Raw genomic sequence first — 18639 nt, forward strand, 5'->3', positions numbered from 1 at the left:
GCCTTCTTTTTCAAAACTCATTGAAGGTCCGCGGGTAGGGACCTTCTCAAATGCGGTTTGAGAAAAAGGCGAGGAACCTCTCTTCCAATGTAGAGACAGAGGGGAGGCGACAAGGACCCGAGAAAAACTAATTGAGAAAGAGTATGACTTCTCAGAATGTCATGCTTTCCCAACAATGATAAACACGCATGTAGCCTATATTTATGAATATGTATCTCAATGGTTTCAACTTACTGCCAGGTACTGTGCTGTGAGGCCTCCCAGCCCTGCCAGGTTACTGTGGCGTACTATGGTGTATTAAAGTGTACTTACTGCCAAGTACTGTGGGGTGAGGCCTCCCAGCCCTGCCAGGTTTCCCCAGGTGGAGGCGCTGTTGAGCTGCTGCATCTGTTGGGCCATCTGCTGCTGCAGACGCCGCTGCTCTTTGTCCCTCTGAGTGTCCGCAAACTTACACACCATGGGAGAGGAGCAGCCCTGTAGTGGGGGAGGGGGAGGAACGAGAGTTAGATTTCACACACACTATCAGAAAACACAGACACTATCATAACAGTCGAATCTGCAGGGCCATTTTTCAGGAATACCCATTGTGGAGGGTATACTATGCCCTGTGGTAATCTGGGAAATGTATTTCTTTAAGTGTTGCATTCAAAATAGGAAATAAACAATTAGAACATTGTCATGCGCGACTAAGCCAGGCTACATTCCACAGACAGAACCAGGAAGGGATAATGTTTAGACAGAAACAAAAAGACAGACAGTTACACTTTATAACACTGGAGGGTATGGCTCAAAAGGAGGATTGGGGCGGGGGGCGGTTGGGAGGGACTGAGGCTGAGGAGAGTCAACGCAAAATACACACACAAAGACAGATGGGAGGGACATAACAGAAACATATAAAACAGAGACAGTCAAACAAGGAAGGACGTGTATGCCAAGTCAAGACATAACGAGATAAGACATTTAGCTACAAAAAAAAACATACATAGGATAGCACTGTATTCCGCTGTAACAAACAGACAAGCCAGATATTGACATATCACTGGACAGACCAGACGTAATGTGGTATCAATGTTGTGAATTGGAGAGAGCCGGACAAGGGGAACAGGCTTGACAGGGAATTACTTTCTACACTAGTAGCACCTCCCATAGCATCAGGGAGATACAGTAAAGACTAATACACTAGTAGAACCTCCCATAGCATCAGGGGGATACAGTAAAGACTAATACACTAGTAGCACCTCCCATAGCATCAGGGGGATACAGTAAAGACTAATACACTAGTAGCACCTCCCATAGCATCAGGGAGATACAGTAAAGACTAATACACTAGTAGAACCTCCCATAGCATCAGGGAGATACAGTAAAGACTAATACACTAGTAGCACCTCCCATAGCATCAGGGGGATACAGTAAAGACTAATACACTAGTAGAACCTCCCATAGCATCAGGGAGATACAGTAAAGACTAATACACTAGTAGAACCTCCCATAGCATCAGGGAGATACAGTAAAGACTAATACACTAGTAGAACCTCCCATAGCATCAGGGAGATACAGTAAAGACTAATACACTAGTAGCACCTCCCATAGCATCAGGGGATACAGTAAAGACTAATACACTAGTAGCACCTCCCATAGCATCAGGGGGATACAGTAAAGACTAATACACTAGTAGCACCTCCCATAGCATCAGGGAGATACAGTAAAGACTAATACACTAGTAGAACCTCCCATAGCATCAGGGAGATACAGTAAAGACTAATACACTAGTAGAACCTCCCATAGCATCAGGGGGATACAGTAAAGACTAATACACTAGTAGAACCTCCCATAGCATCAGGGAGATACAGTAAAGACTAATACACTAGTAGAACCTCCCATAGCATCAGGGAGATACAGTAAAGACTAATACACTAGTAGAACCTCCCATAGCATCAGGGAGATACAGTAAAGACTAATACACTAGTAGAACCTCCCATAGCATCAGGGAGATACAGTAAAGACTAATACACTAGTAGAACCTCCCATAGCATCAGGGAGATACAGTAAAGACTAATACACTAGTAGAACCTCCCATAGCATCAGGGAGATACAGTAAAGACTAATACACTAGTAGCACCTCCCATAGCATCAGGGGGATACAGTAAAGACTAATACACTAGTAGAACCTCCCATAGCATCAGGGGGATACAGTAAAGACTAATACACTAGTAGCACCTCCCATAGCATCAGGGGGATACAGTAAAGACTAATACACTAGTACTGACTGTAAAGGGTGTAGTAGGGTTGCCAAATTCCCAGAAACTTTCCCCAAATCTCCAGGTTTTCCAGAAATCGCCATCGGAGGATTCCCGGATTCAGGAGAAGCAGAAAAGGAATACTCCAACAGGGATTTCTGGAAATGTCTCCAATTGCAACCCTAAAATGGTGCCATCACTACTGGGACCTACTTCTAAATTCCGAGGCCCAGAGCTGAGCTAGTTTTATTCTGTGGTTCCTAATTAGGGATTGGTTGGCTGCTTCCCCAGGGAGCCTCTGACCTGTTAGCAGTCTCATTACTCTCGCTCCAGTTCCTGAGCACTGAACTGATTCAACGGGAATACCAGCCCAGTTTTGAAGAGACTTAGTGGGACAGTTACTCTTATACAGCACACGCATGCCTACAGTACATCTCAGTTAATGCCTAAACGATAGTGGAGAATCGAGGCTGCCTGATCTACAACGTTGTGAAAGGACCCACTAAGACAGTTGCTCTAATACTGTAGCCTTTATCTCTGTTCACTTCAAGTCTATTCAATATAATGAGTGGAGTAATGATTTACTATGCAGGTTAAACATGGGTAAATAAATACTTTGTAATGCAAGAGGTTATACAGTTGCTCTAATATAGGACTATATCTCAGTTAATGTATATTGAATATAGTAGTCTATGCTTTACTATGTAGGCTAAACAACATGGGTAAATATTTTGTAATGTAAGGTTTAACACATTGCCGGGCGCGTTGCCGCTTTGCAACTGGCACGTCACAAATAAATAAAATTAGTGGGATATTATTGAGTCATTAGGCTTCTGCTAAAATATAGATTCGAAAATATGTTTCTCTCCATGGGTGCCCTCTTAAAGCTCCAATATCTAACTTCTTGGACGACCCGACTAAATTCACATAGAAATGTGAGTTCTAGATCCGTCAATCATTGAAAGCAAGTCTAAGAAGCGGTATATCTGTTGTATGTGCGCTAATTCTATGCTTCCCATTACAAATATTGATATAACAACCATCATACCAAAGTAAACTTGGAGTCACGCGATTACAAGTTGTGTGGTCCTCCCTCTACAACTCGTCGGGAAAGCATGTAGTTTATTAGGCTACAGATGAAATAAGTTATGATGAACTTCACAGGCTGGCGAAAGTGCAATGTGATTAGCTTGATGCTCCTCTCCAATAAATATTGATGGTCTTATTCTGGTGACATGATGATCGATGCTTGGCTGCAGTTTAACAAATGAAAAAAAATCTCGCTCTTTTGGCCATAATAATCTCCTCATGTAGGCTATACCCGCACTGCATCTGCGAGCTGTTGGCAGTGTTGACAGTGCTGAATAACAACTTAAACATGAACTTACAGAAAATAACTGCTGTTTTTGAGTATTTGTTGAGTCTCTAGTCATGGTTTTGAAAAAGTTTTGAAATATCACAGTATCATCTTTGATGTGCGGGCCTCCCGAGTGGCGCAGCGGTCTAAGGCACTGCATCGCAGAGCTTGAGGCGTCACTACAGCCTGGGTTCAATTCCCAGGATGTGTCACAGCCGGCCATGACCAGGAGACCCATGAGGCAGCGCACAATTGGCCCAGCGCCATCTGGGTTAGGGGAGGGTTTGGCTGGCCGGGATGTCCTTGTCCCATCGCGCTCTAGCGACTCCTTGTGGCGGGCTGGGCGCCTGCAAGCTGATATCTTTTGCCAGTTTTAAGGCGTTTCCTCCGACACATTGGTGCGGCTGGCTTCCGGGTTAAGCAAGCAATGTGTCAACAAGAAGTGCGGCTTGGCAGGGTTGTGTTTCGGAGGACGCATGGCTCTCGACCTTCGCCTCTCCCGAGTCCGTACAGGAGTTGCATCAATGGGACAAGACTAACTACCAATTGGATATCACGAAATTGTAGGCTGAGTTCTACTTTCAGACATATGAAATGGTTCAAAGTGGAAACCCTTTGCCTTCCCGGTGCTTGGGCAGCCGAATCAAGTGCACCTCCCGCCAACAGCGCGAAAATAAATAAATAAATGAACGCATGGCTTTATAGTTTAACAGAAATGTAAATGAATGGGCTTAACATGCTGTATTATTTTCCCTTCCGTACAGACTAATTAGCATATGAAGTATAGAATTTGCATAAAGTATTATAACAAGTTTATTCTAATTTCAGAAATTGTTTAAAATTGTTACAAACTCACAGTTAGGCATTAAGCATAAAGATTTGTTAATAATAGGACCAGCCTACTTTCAATTATTGGGCTGAAATTACTGTAATTATGTATTCCGTAGTGCCTAATTTGCATTGCAGTCCTATCCTTATAAAATGAGATGCTTCTCTATAACATGGAATACAAAGTATAACACCAGCACTACACTTTCATTTTGTCTTTCAACACCCTAATAATATTGGCCAAGTATGCTTTGCGTTGGTGTATGACTAATGTTCTGTGATATGACGTCTGCTTCCCAAATGGCACCCTATTCTTTTTATAGTGCACTGTTTGACCAGATAAGGTCAAAAGTAGTGCACTATAAAGGGAATAAAGCTTGATTTGGGACAACCTATAAAATCAACCAACATGTGTTTCCTTGTGAGATACAATTCTCAATTCGCACTTAAACCACAAGGGGGCAGCAGACTGCATAGAGGGAGAGGGGAGAGATGAGAAATAGGTGCTAAGGGGTACAGTACCTCCATAGTCTGAGAGTGATGCATGGTTTTGATTGCATTCGCGGCCTGAGCCCTGGTAGAAAATGTGATAAACGCACAGCCTGTAAGGGAGGGGAGAGGGAACAAGAGGAGGAGGAAGGGAGGGACAGACAAGAGGAGGGAGGGTAGGAGGGAGGGACAAAGAAGAAACAAAACAAGACAAAAAGGTTTTGGGACACGTCGTTATGAAATCCCAAATAACACATTACAGTAACATAGAATGAACGGCACTCCAAGCACACAGAAGAACGACCGCTCTCACTGGTTAGCACATGGAAGTAACATAACAATACAGTCACAACAACCACACGAGCACATTAACGTAACATTGATTGACGCATTATACCACAATCAAGAGAAGCTGTGGATGAATTGGGCTAGTTGGGGATGTGATTACTGGGTGGGTGAGACACTAATTGAGATAACTACAGAAAACACACACTCCTCTCACACAACACACACACTAAATGGCTATTATGGCGATTTCCTAGCAAAAAGATAAATATTCATTTTAAAATGACATAGCAACACATGCTACAACGATGATGACAGAGACTACAGGGTGAACTGCTGCACTGACAGTTGAGCTCTGCATATTCTTCTATTACTTAGGGATGGGCATTTTGACTGTTCCGAGTACTCGCATGATTTCTTTCTGTACTTGAGTACACAAATAAAACATTTTTTTTTTTAACACACTGGAAAGAAATATGAGCGCATTTATCTATAAGCTTGTGCCAAAAGTGCGTGACAATGCCTAATTTATAACCATTACAGAGACCAAATCCTAATTGTAATAATACACTATATATGGAAAGTATGTGGACACCCCTTCAAATGAGTGGATTCGGCTATTTCAGCCACCCGTTGCTGAAAGGTGTATAAAATCGAGCACACAGCCATGCAATCTCCATAGACAAACATTGGCAGTAGAATGGCCTTACTGAAGAGCTCAGTGACTTTCAACATGGCACCGTCGTAGGATGCCACCTTTCCAACAAGTCAGTTTGTTAAACGTTCTGCCCTGCTACTGCTGCCCCGGTCAACTGTAAGTGCTGTTATTGTGAAGTGGAAAAGTCTAGGAGCAACAGCGGTTCAGCCGCGAAGTGGTAGGCCACACAAGCTCACAGAACGGGAATTCCGAGTGCTAAAATGCTTAGCGCGTAAAAATCTGACCTCGGTTGCAACCCTCACCACAAGTTCCAAACTGCTTCTGGAAGCAACTTCAGCTGTTCGTCGGGAGCTTCATGAAATGGGTTTCCATGGCCAACCAGCCGTGCACAAGCCTAAAATCACCATGTGCAATGCCAAGCGTCGGCTGGAGTGGTGTAAAGCTTGCCGCCATTGGACTCTGGAGCAAGGGAAACGCGTTCTCTGGAGTGATGAATCACGCTTCACCATCTGGCAGTCCGACAGATGAATCTGGGTTTGGCAGATGCCAGGAGAACGCTACCTGCCCCAATGCATAGTGCCAACTGTAAAGTTTGGTGGAGGAGGAATAATGGTCTGGGGCTGATTTATTTTCATGGTTTGAGCTAGGCCCATTAGTACCAGTGAAGGGAAATCTTAACGCTACAGCATACAATGACATTCAGAAATGGTTTGTCGAGATCAATATGGAATAACTTGACTGGCCTGCACAGAGCCCTGACCTCAACCCCATCAAACACCTTTGGGATGAATTGGAACGCAGATTGCTAACTAGGCCTATTCACCCAACATCAGTGCCCAATCTCACTAATGCTCTTGTGGCTGAATGGAAGCAAGTCCCCGCAGCAAATGTTCCAACATCTAGTGGAAAGCCTTTCCAGAAGAGTGGAGGTTGTTATAGCAGCAAAGGGGGGACCAACTCCATATTAATGCCCATAATTTAGAATGAGATGTTTGACGAGCAGGTGTCCACATACTTTTGATCATGTAGTGTATATTCAGTCAATAAAAAAGCAAGTGACATTTCAGACGAATTTATTGAAATCGTAATATAAACTGGTTATATATTACACAATCTCCAAAAAGGCAGTAACCTTAGCAGTGGTGCGTGCTTGTAGAAGCTTATGGCTGTGTAATGGCATAGCCTTGCTTTGTTCATTTAGCAGACAAGACGCTCTTATTTCCAGAGCCCTTACCACAGTCAAGTCACCTATTTTATAGTAAAAAAAAACATGTAATAATAGAATACATTTAAAAAATCCAAATGGAAAAAGTTGAAATAGTGACTATTTGAAATGGGGCTCAATTTGGCGAGTTGAAAGACCGTTTTTTCAGGGTTACAAAACAAAATGGTCTTCTTTTCGATATACAGACGTTCAATTTAGTTTATTCTGCCTGTTCTTTGGAAATGTCTAAATGGATTAACAATTCCACATTGAACAAGGCACGGTGATGAATTACGGCCACGACGTCGGTTTGGTGAGAAGGCCTAGCCTTAATGATTCGGATGAAAATCTCTCTTTAAAAATATGTCTTTATCAAACTAATGTTTTTGTGTATTCACAGTGTGGAACCTGTCTATGTTTAGGGGGGGGGGGGGGGTTATAACCTAGGCCAGGGGTATTCAACGCATACCCTACGAGGTCTGGAGCCTGCTGCTGTTCTGTTCTACCTGGATTAAATTGCACCCACCTGGTGTTCCAGGTCTAAAATCCGTCCCTGATTAGAGGGGAACAATGGAAAAAAACACCGTGGAACTGGCATCGAGATCCAGTGTTGAGTTTGAGAGGCCTAGGCTAACCAACTCCAAACGGCACAAGCAGTTTGCAAAGTAGCCTAAGCGGAAAATAGACAGGTCACATTTTATTCCAAAACCGCTGCAACGGTTGTTGGAACACATTTTCCTACTTCAAATCTACCAGTCCATTTGAATTTGGTAAGAAATGGAGCTTTTGTTTCCCATCAGTTAGATACGTTTTTATAGGCATTTACTTCTGTAGGCCTAACAGGAGCTTGCGTGCGCACTCAGCATGCGCATGTGTAGGGAGCGGTCGGAACGCAATTGAGTGAATGAGACACAGGGGGGAAAGGACTTTTAGGGAGAAGAACTATGTGATCCTTAAGGCTCGGTTTCTTTTTTGTTGTGCCCCGCAAATGCACATGTTCAAATGGAACACTAGAGTCAAAGCAAATTAACGTCGTCTTTAAGACAACATTAAAAAAATTAATTAAAAAATAAATTGGGACAAAATTTTGCTTGTACGAGCTGCTACAAAGCACATCCACCAAATAGTTTTTACACTATTTTTTCCCCCCCTCTGGTTAATGATCGAGCTTCGTACTCGATAATTCATGCCCATCCATACTATTATTGCATTTGTCGGTCTCACTTGCTTTTATGGCGTCTTATGCGGCACAGATAGAAGTTGTGGCAGGCAGAGGTGGAGCAGTGGAATAATCCCATCCTTTGTGGAGCACGGTGGGGGCGGTGCGGTACTGATTGTGTGTGTCCTGTGTTGCCTGCCAGCTGAGGCCGGCCTAGAACACCAGCAGCCATGGGGTTGCCATGGCGACGGCTGGGACTATTGTTACAGGCGGGAGTTGAGAGCTGTGAGTGTTGATGCACCCCCTCCCTCTGCTGCAGAGATGTAGGAGGTGGTGAGTGTGTCACGGGGAGAGTCATATCGGGGTGGATTTGGGAGGGGGGGGGCGAGAGAGAGCGAGGAGGGGGCCAACTTTGGGTGAATAGGATATGAATATTGGGGCAGGGTGGGAAGGGTGGAAATAAAAGGTTTGGGAGCAGTGTAGTAAGGCAGGCACTAGGCAAGTCTGTGTTCTTTTATCGGCGGGTGTAGTAGTGGACTACTCTAGTGATGAATTTCAAAATCAAACGCTAGCTCCTATTCCCTACCCACTATTGTGATCTGAGAAGATTGGATCGGTGGAAGCAATATAGCGACATTTAAAGAGGAAGCCACTACCATAAATACCATATATCTGGGCCTCCCGAGTGGCGCAGCTGTCTATGGCGCGGCGCACCATTGGCACAGCGTCGTCCGGGTTAGGGGAGGGTTTGGCCATGGGGGCTTTACTTGGCTCATCGTGCTCTAGCCACTCCATGTGATGGGCAGGGTGCCTGCAGGCTCAGTGTGTCCTCCGACACATTGGTGCGGCTGGCTTCCGGGTTAAGCAGGCGGGTGTTAAGGAGCGCGGTTTGCCCGGTCATGTTTTGGAGGACGCATGACTCGACTGTCGCCTCCCGAGCCCGTTGGGTAGTTGCAGCAATGACACAAGATCGAAATTGGGGGGGATGAAGAGAGTAAAATACTAAAAATCTCATAATATATACAGGATGGCCTAGGGTGCGTTTTATCTAAAATGACTTTCAGTACATTTGACATACATTTCTGGTATGTGTATTATGATCCCTGTAGGAATTGAACCCAAGACCTTTGCTTTGGTTCCGAGTGCCACGCCCTTACAAACTGATCCACTGACACAGGACCACTTGGTATAACGGGAGCGTGGAGCAGAAGGACACGGCGTTACCCACAACCCACCTCTGCTCAGACCGTCAGGTCCTCTGAGAATTCGGCATTCCTCTATCTGTCCAAAAGCAGAGAACATCATCCGGACCTCGTTCTCGCCGTATTTCTTTGTCACCATTCCAATGAAGAGCTTTCTGTCTTCCACCGCTGAAATGGAGAGGAAAGAATGAGTGACAGCAAAACAGCGATAGCAAAATGGGCTATGCAACCTTCCACCTCTCTTTTTGCTAGTTCAATCTCTCCTCTCCCCTCCTTGCAACCCTCTCACTCAATGAGTCAGCTCGCCCCTTTTCGTTCTCTAAATCTCTATCTTACTGCTTCATCTCTCCCTCCTCCCCAATCTCTTCTTCTTCAGACGGATGACTGCTTTATCATCCCCTTATCCTCCCACCAGATCCCTCTGTACCCGCCTTCCTCTCGCTCCTCTCCCCCATCATAAAGCTCCTTTAAATCCTAGTAACCTCTGACACCCCTGAAATACTGAATTTACAGCACAGAGCACAATTTCGGCAGCCTGGTCCCAGATCTGTTTGTTCCATAATAGCCAACTTCTATGGTCGTTGTCATGCCTTGGCAGCACAAACAGACGAGTACCATTTGGGCCATCGTGTGGGAACTAAAACATAGAGACAGTCTCCTTTTTATTTCCTTTCCCAATCTTAATTCTTCTTGGTGCAATTTCCTCACTTCCTCGGAGACTTCATGGTAGCTGTGTTCTGTTCTCAGGTTGTGACCCAAATGGCACCCTATATAGCCCACTACTTTTGACCACAGCCCTGGTCAGAATTAGTGCACGATATAAGGGAATAAGGTGTCATTTGGGACGCAACCCTTCCCTGTAACCGGCCAGCCGCTACGTTTTGTTTATACACACTTTAGCCTGTGTCACAGCGCATCTGCAATGATGTCACTCACCGTTTGTTTTCTCGCTGTCAGCGGGTTTCATCTGGATGGGATGATGCATCTGGAAGGAGGAGGAAACGGTAGAATCATGTTAAACATCAACCTATCATCAGGCCTGTCATCACAATGACACACACTAACCAACCGTTAGTTACCACGACGATGAACAGGCCAGGTGCTTGGCTATGTTTTTTGTTTTCTCTTGCTCCCTGGCCCTTTAGCAATTGTTTAAACATTTCGTTCTCTCCTAGCCTCCTCTCCTTGACTGATCTGAAAGAACTGACAAGGTGAAAGCCAGCCCAATAAAGAGCTCGACTCCATATTGTTTTCACCTGTCAAGTCTCACAGGTCAAGTTACCTTTTCCAATCAGTGCAGATGAAGGAAAGGAGGTGAGGATGGATTTTTAGACAAGTATTGCTCTCTTGCTCGTTATTACCCTTCTTCCTCCACCTCATCCTCCTCTGTCAGCATCTTTCTCATTCGATCGCCCCCTCTCAGATTCTATTATCCCTCACACTATAGTGAGCTATAGAAAAGGATATGTCCACTGGCTAGTATTTGGGCTCAAATTCTCTCCTCTTTCTTTGGGTTGGGCCAGAGCAGTAGTCATATGATCGCAGTTATTGATTCTCTCCGTCATCATCCTTTCAGGATCCATTTAAGTTGTCCCCCCCCCCCCCCCCACACAGTCCCCAGAACAAATTCAAGGTAATATACTAGGGCTTACCCCATTTAGTTGACTGGTCGATTGTTTGGTTGATAGACTGTTGGTCAACCGATATTTCTTTAGTCGAGCAGTACATTTTAAAAAAATCATGGTGTACAAAACACCTGTCTGATTGGCGCCTGTCTGAGTGGACTGATCCATTGTGGAGGTCGTGGGGATGGCGCAGTCCATCAGTCTAAGACATGTGCTACTGAAATTGTATATGGTTATATTATGTAAGAACAATGTTGCAACACAAATAAAAGTTATATTTTTTTTATAACAAATGAGCTTTCTTCCGTGTTGGATAGTGGTCGCTGTCTGCGGTTCTGAATCACATCAGTGCGCTGTCGAATTGGTGCCTTTTCCTAGACCATGCTGCTATGTGCTTAATAGCAAAGTTAACCCGCATATTGGTGTTGAGAACAATGCGGCGGAGGCAACAGCAGATTTAGGAGAAGAGAAAACAGCCCTTGGCTTAATTGTCTCAGAAAAGTGAGGCGAGAGGAAACCAACTTAATTAGGTCTACAATCAATAGCCTAACTGTTAAATGTGCCTGGCTTTATAAATCATCCATTTATATCTACAAAAATAAGACAGATCCTGCTTCTGTTGCCTGTTTGAGTGTTTAATAGCCTACTGATTCCGTGAGCACCAAGCCTCACGCAACAATTTCACAAATTCGGCGGGTTTTTAATATTTGCTATGCTGTAATAAAGGCGTTACACTTTATTTTCGTTAGACCAGCCTCTCTGGTATTATGAATAATTTATTTAGTATTTACACTTCCAAATTGTCAGAAATAATTTTATTTATAATAACAACAACAAAGACCCTCCTTTTTCCTTGATCTCATTGTTACTATTATTATAATCATTAATAGGGTTAGTATAGCAGCCTTGTATAACCACCATCGAGCTGTAGGTCTAAGAGCACATCCTAAATACTGTAACTTACTTACAGTAGCTTATATGAGCATTGAAATAGCCTACTGTATCAATCAATCATTTATTTGTTAACGTCATCACACAGCATACAAATCATTCATGATGTGAAACGCAATCAAGCATTTTAGTTTTAAAATAAAATAAAGCGACCATGGAATAATTAGCATAAATCGTTCCATTTTGGGAAAATTGCGTTCACGAATCAATGAGACCGTTTTTAGTCTTTGATGTAATAAAAGCGTTACAAAAACCAAAGTTACACTCTGGTACGCTTATAATTGATTTAGTGTTGTTTGCAATATATTTCTGACCGTCTGGAACAATGTAATCTAACAGCACCTGTTTGGCACACAGAATATGCGCGCAATGCTTACCCTATACTTTTATTTACAGTATTTTCTACAACTAGTCAAAATGATTCCAGGGACAGCCCTAAAACACACAGTACTATACAGAGCCATGGAACTCCCTTCCATCTCATATAGCGCAAGGGAACAGCAAACCTGGTTTAAAATACAAATAAAGCAACACCTCACCACAACACCTCCCCCCCATGTGACCTACTTTTTGTGTGCATGTATTGACCTTTGTGTCTAACTGATAGATGCACACACACAGCCACCGCCCACACCCCCTACATGTTAATGTATGTAAATTGTAAAGTATTTTGTCTGTAATGTCTTTTTTGTTATGTGTCGAACCCCATAGGACTAGCTGTCGCCATTGGCATCGGCTAATGGGGATCCTAATAAAAATCTAACAGCGCTGCTCTCTTCTAGCCTGCTTCTTAATGACTGCATCCTAAATGTCACCTATATTAGTGTTTTCATGATACCAACATTTTACTAAGGATCGCGATAACAAGAAGGGAAAAATTCAGTGGCATAGCGTACTGTTCACCCATCTCCAGGACGCTTGTTCCCGTTTTCTAAACGTTATGCGCCTATGCTACACAAAAAAACAGGCACTAATATTCACACTTATTGAATTGAATTTCACACACATTTAATTTCACTCACTCTTCCCCACACACACACACTCTCCCACTCCCCCACCCACCCCCACACACACACTCTCCCACTCCCCCCACCCACCCCCACACACACACTCTCCCACTCCCCCACCCACCCCCACACACACTCACTCTCTCCCCCACACTCTCACTCTCCCCCACACACACACACTCTTCCCCCTCACACACACACACACACACTTTCACCCCCCCCACACACACACACACTCAACCACCCACACTCACTCTCCCACACACTCACTCCCCACACACTCCTCTCCCCACACTCCCCCCCACACACTCTCCCCCCCCACACACACCCACCCTCCCCACACACACACTCCCCACACACCCTCTCCCCCCACACACTCTCACTCCCCCCACACACACCCACCCTCCCCACACACACCCACTCTCCCCACACTCACCCACTCCCCCCACACTCACTCTCTCTCCCCCCCACACACACACCCACACACACCCTCTCCCACACACACCCTCTCCCACACACACCCTCTCCCCCAATACTCCCACACACCCTCTCCCCCAACACTCCCACACTCCCCCCAATACTCCCACACACCCTCTCCCCCAACACTCCCACACTCCCCCCAATACTCCCACACACCTCCCAACTTTAAAAACATTAGACACCAAAAATAATGTGTGGACCAGAAAGATATATATTTTTGATATAGTTAGGCCTAGTGGTTAGAGCGGCAGGAAGCCTAGTGGTTAGAGCGTTGGGCCAGTAACCTGAAGGTTGCTGGATCGAATCCCCGAGCATTCTGCCCCTGAACAAGGAAGTTAACCCACTGTTTCCCAGTAGGCTGTCATTGTAAATGTAACAAACGTTGTCATGGAGAGAAGACCAAGGCGCAGCAGGTATGTGAATACTCATATTTAATTTCCAAAAAAGGAGTAAAGCATCCACTTAACAAAACAATAAAGGTGACAACAGCAACAGTTCTGCAGGCTATTAAACGCAGTGCAAAAACAACCACCCACAACCCCAAAGAAAAACACACACACCTATATAGGACTTCCAATCAAAGGCAACTCAACACACCTGCCTTCAATTGGAAGTCCCAATCAACAACACAATCATTCACATACACAAAAACTGCCACGTCCTGACCCCAAAACGAATACAATAGCTCCACCTGCTGGTCAGGACGTGACAGTAAATAAGAATTTGTTCTTAACTGACTTGCTTTGTTAAATAAAAGGTCAAATAAAAATCCTACCTTTGAAGCACATAGCATGATCTTTTCCTTTCTTCCAGTGCCACTCAAATTTGCCTAAACCTACTGTCAAGCTACCAGGTTGTTAGCTAGCTAGGTAACATGACAAACGTTGTTCAGTTATCAAACCTATAATTAGCGGGCTGGGATTAGTTTAAAAACAGCCCGGTTTGTGAAATGACAAAAATGTGCGTGAAATCGCGCAGGAAGAAAAGAGGTAGCGACGGTTATAAGAGGCATATTCTTTATCTCGTTTGAGCTAGAGACAAAACGGTGTCTGTGTTGTAAAGATGTAAGCATGCCTGTCGCGAAGCCGTTTTCCTCTCTGGCACTGCTGCATGACAAACTTGCAAACGCCTATACTCAGACTGGCCTGTGCCCTTGGCTCATCAATGATGAAATGATATACAATGTATCAACTTTACTCGCTCTTCGTGCTGCTCCAATTTAAAAAATGTAACAGAAGACTGATCAGGGTCTCTATCCCCACTCGCCATCACAGCTAAATGACATTTTAAAAACTGATGGAGGAATAGATGTGCAGTAAGAGAGGACGGAGAGAAGCAGGTGAGTGAGGGCTGGTAGGTGGATGCTGAGAGAAGCTGGTGAGCGAGGGCTGGTAGGGCGATGCTGAGAGAAGCAGGTGAGTGAGGGCTGGTAGGGGGATGCTGAGAGAAGCAGGTGAGTGAGGGCTGGTAGGGGGATGCGGCTGGCTGATCACAGCTGACACACGTGATACGCGCATGAAAGTGAAGTTCACATTGGACCGGCGCATAGCATACAAGAGACTAATTGCGGTTGCTTAAGCAACTGACTTTCTAAACATTTACTGTTTATAAAGTCACCTGCAGGTGCTTTAGATCGGTAGGGCCAAAAAAAGTTGGCAGTATCATATGGAACGGTACTATGGTATTCTAAAAATGTTTTGGTACTATGATATTAACGTGGTACCGGATTACCATGCAACACTACCCTATATAGTGCACTACCTTCGGTCAAAAGTAGTGCACTATATAGGGAATAGGGTGCCATTTGGGGCGCACACAATGTCCACGGGTCTTTAAAGTGATCATTTTCCACTTGGGAATGGAATGCTAGCCATACCGTCCAGTATTGCTAACATGTTCCAGAAATGAGGGGCCATATCTGAGCAACAGCTTGAGCTACAACAAGAAGTTGGCAGAAAATCCAGTCCATCTGCAAATGACATATTTCCACCTGCGATTTATTTCCCCTGGCTCTTCCACTAGATCCCTTAATACGCTAAGGAAGAAGTGGATCTGAAGAGCTAATCTTTTGGATGGGATATCTACACCTGCCACATTGGCACAGAGAAGCCAGAAAGGGAATAAGACAAATATGGAGTGAAGTGGCTAGATTATAAGCCAGGGGAATTAGGATATGAGCAGAGGGCAAGGTTTCAAGTTAAACGTATTTGTCATGTGTAAAGACTAGATATTTGACTCACTTCTTGCCATTTCTATAAAAACTAAAACTGGGGAGGCTGGCTGTATGTAATGGTGTTATTTTTCAAGAGAAGGGAACCAAGAGAAATAGACAGTTGAAATAAAGATATCATGAAAGTAGTTTGGCTTCAAGTTTATTTACCATGTGTTATGATGACATGGGAAATCTTACTCCCTCATTTGAGTGCTCACGATAAAAACAAAAACAGGAGAGGCAGTTATGAAACGTGTTGTTTTTCAGAGAGAAGGGAACTAAAAGAAATGGACAGATGGCCCTCTCGGTATGGGGACTGGCGTCACTTGCCAAGGAGAGGGAGGCACAGGAGGAGGGAGTCCGTGCGACAGACCTACCTGGGTTCAAATACTATTTTAAAAAATCATTCAAATACAATAAGTATTTGCTTTAGCCTGCCTGGAGGGCCAGATAGGCGGGATCCGGGATGTGCACTTGTGTGACTTTTCTATTGGTTCCATTGCAATAGGCAAACTCAACCAAGCAGAGATCAAGTATTTGAAATGATTTCAAATGGTATTTGAACCCAGGTTTGGCGACCCGAAAGGGACCGCAAGCTTTTCCACCAACGAGCCGTCGGACTTCAGTCAATGCCAGGAGCGGCATGACTGGCTGTGGTAGGGTTAGGGAGCAGCTGTCAAATTACATACACTTTATTTGAAAATGCTTTACTGATTAATGACACTAGATACAGTGCTGTTTATAATCTAGGTTTGTAAAGTATGTAAAGTATCTAATCTCACTTCGATCATCACGCTACTGAAAGTGTCAGGGCTGGGGTCAATTCCTTTTCAATTCAGGACTCAAATGGAATTGACCCCAGCCATGAATGGTATAATTTAGTCCAGTATCCCTTTGCTTATCACACAGGTACAAATTCTTCAACACTTAGTCATTCTCCTGATTACTGGGAACTGAAAATGTCTGCAGAGTGGAGTTACTGATTTAATTGAAGACTGAGGTAGTTTAGTATTGATTTAATTGAAGACTGCGGTAGTTTAGTATTGATTTAATTGAAGACTGAGGTAGTTTAGTATTGATTTAATTGAAGACTGCGGTAGTTTAGTTTTGATTTAATTGAAGACTGCGGTAGTTTAGTTTTGATTTAATTGAAGACTGCGGTAGTTTAGTATTCTGATTTGGAACTGAAGATCTGCAGGTAGTTGAGTACTGATTTAATTGAAGACTGCGGTAGTTTAGTATTGATTTAATTGAAGACTGAGTTAGTTTAGTACTGATTTAATTGAAGACTGAGGTAGTTTAGTATTGATTTAATTGAAGACTGCGGTAGTTTAGTATTGATTTAATTGAAGACTGAGGTAGTTTAGTATTGATTTAATTGAAGACTGAGGTAGTTTAGTATTGATTTAATTGAAGACTGAGGTAGTTTAGTATTGATTTAATTGAAGACTGAGGTAGTTTAGTATTGATTTAATTGAAGACTGCGGTAGTTTAGTTTTGATTTAATTGAAGACTGCGGTAGTTTAGTATTGATTTAATTGAAGACTGAGGTAGTTTAGTACTGATTTAATTGAAGACTGAGGTAGTTTAGTACTGATTTAATTGAAGACTGAGGTAGTTTAGTACTGATTTAATTGAAGACTGCGGTAGTTTAGTATTGATTTAATTGAAGACTGAGGTAGTTTAGTACTGATTTAATTGAAGACTGAGGTAGTTTAGTTTTGATTTAATTGAAGACTGAGGTAGTTTAGTACTGATTTAATTGAAGACTGAGGTAGTTTAGTATTGATTTAATTGAAGACTGAGGTAGTTTAGTATTGATTTAATTGAAGACTGAGGTAGTTTAGTATTGATTTAATTGAAGACTGCGGTAGTTTAGTATTGATTTAATTGAAGACTGCGGTAGTTTAGTATTGATTTAATTGATTGGAAGCAGATAGAGTAACATAGGGGACAGGGGAGGCAGATTTACGAAGCTTTAACAAGCAATTGCACTTGTTCCAGTTGACTGAGCTTTAATCTCTATCAGATAAATCAGGTTAGAATTAAGAGTCCCTCTGTTTCTCTGTACAGCTGTCGCCCTGTTTTCTCTATCCTTCTCACACTCCCTCCATCGCTCACAGCAGATTCCATTGTTAGGAGCAACATTCTTCAAACACTTTCCTTTTGTATTCCTTTTTAAATATTAAATGTAGTTTTGCATCTATGATTCATGAGGACAAGCACAATGAATAATTTGTTCCACTTTATAACTGGGTAGCTGTGTATGTGTGTGTGTGTGGGTCTGGTTGCGCTTCAGTGAGTTGGCTAGCTAGGCTCCCCTCGTGCAAAGCACTCTTTACCTGACTCTCCGTGTTTGGGTCTTGGTGTGCACACGACTGTGTGGTTATTACTTCATCAGAAGAGGGAGCAAAGTTCAGGTCAGTTCTTGTGGATAGGAATGGCATGGCAGTGCCTATACGGTGTGTGTGGGCTGTGGTTATTACTTCATCAGAAGAGGGAGCTAGGTTCAGGTCAGTTCTTGTGGATAGGAATGGCATGGCAGTGCCTATACGGTGTGTGTGGGCTGTGGTTATAGTGAGCTCATTAGGATACATCCATCCACATGCAGTCCACAGCAGCAACACAGGGCAGCAATGAAGGGCTAAAGGTGGCACACACACACACACATACTTCCTGCTTACTCACCCCTGTTAAGGTCTTTTATGTTGTGCAATGCATTCTGGGCCTCCAGGGCAGCAATGAGGGGCTAAAGGCGGCACACGCACACACACTTCCTGCTTACTCACCCCTGTTAAGGTCTTTATGTTGTGCAATGCATTCTGGGCCTCCAGGGCGGCTTTTCTGGTATAAAACGTTACAAAACAGCATCCTGCAGAGAGAGAAGGGGTAAGATGATTTTTTTGAATGTAATAACAGAACAATCAGAGTAACGCAACATTAAA

The 18639-nt window shown here is 43.7% G+C and overlaps 1 protein-coding gene across 11 annotated transcripts in view; it reads right to left on the reverse strand.

The window, feature by feature from the left end:
• Window positions 1-18639, reverse strand: part of LOC106573061 (CUGBP Elav-like family member 2) — a 70938-nt gene that overhangs the window by 11955 nt on the left and 40344 nt on the right. For all 11 annotated transcript variants that reach the window (XM_045696867.1, XM_045696865.1, XM_045696862.1 and 8 more), the window contains exons 3-7: window positions 18484-18566; window positions 10356-10404; window positions 9453-9587; window positions 4945-5024; window positions 313-474 (exon numbers count right to left, since the gene is read on the reverse strand). In XM_045696867.1, coding sequence (XP_045552823.1) covers window positions 313-474; window positions 4945-5024; window positions 9453-9587; window positions 10356-10404; window positions 18484-18566 — 509 coding nt within the window. The remainder of the gene's footprint in view (window positions 1-312; window positions 475-4944; window positions 5025-9452; window positions 9588-10355; window positions 10405-18483; window positions 18567-18639) is intronic.

This window comes from Salmo salar, chromosome ssa16 (assembly GCF_905237065.1).
Source record: "Salmo salar chromosome ssa16, Ssal_v3.1, whole genome shotgun sequence".
NCBI lineage: Eukaryota > Metazoa > Chordata > Actinopteri > Salmoniformes > Salmonidae > Salmo > Salmo salar.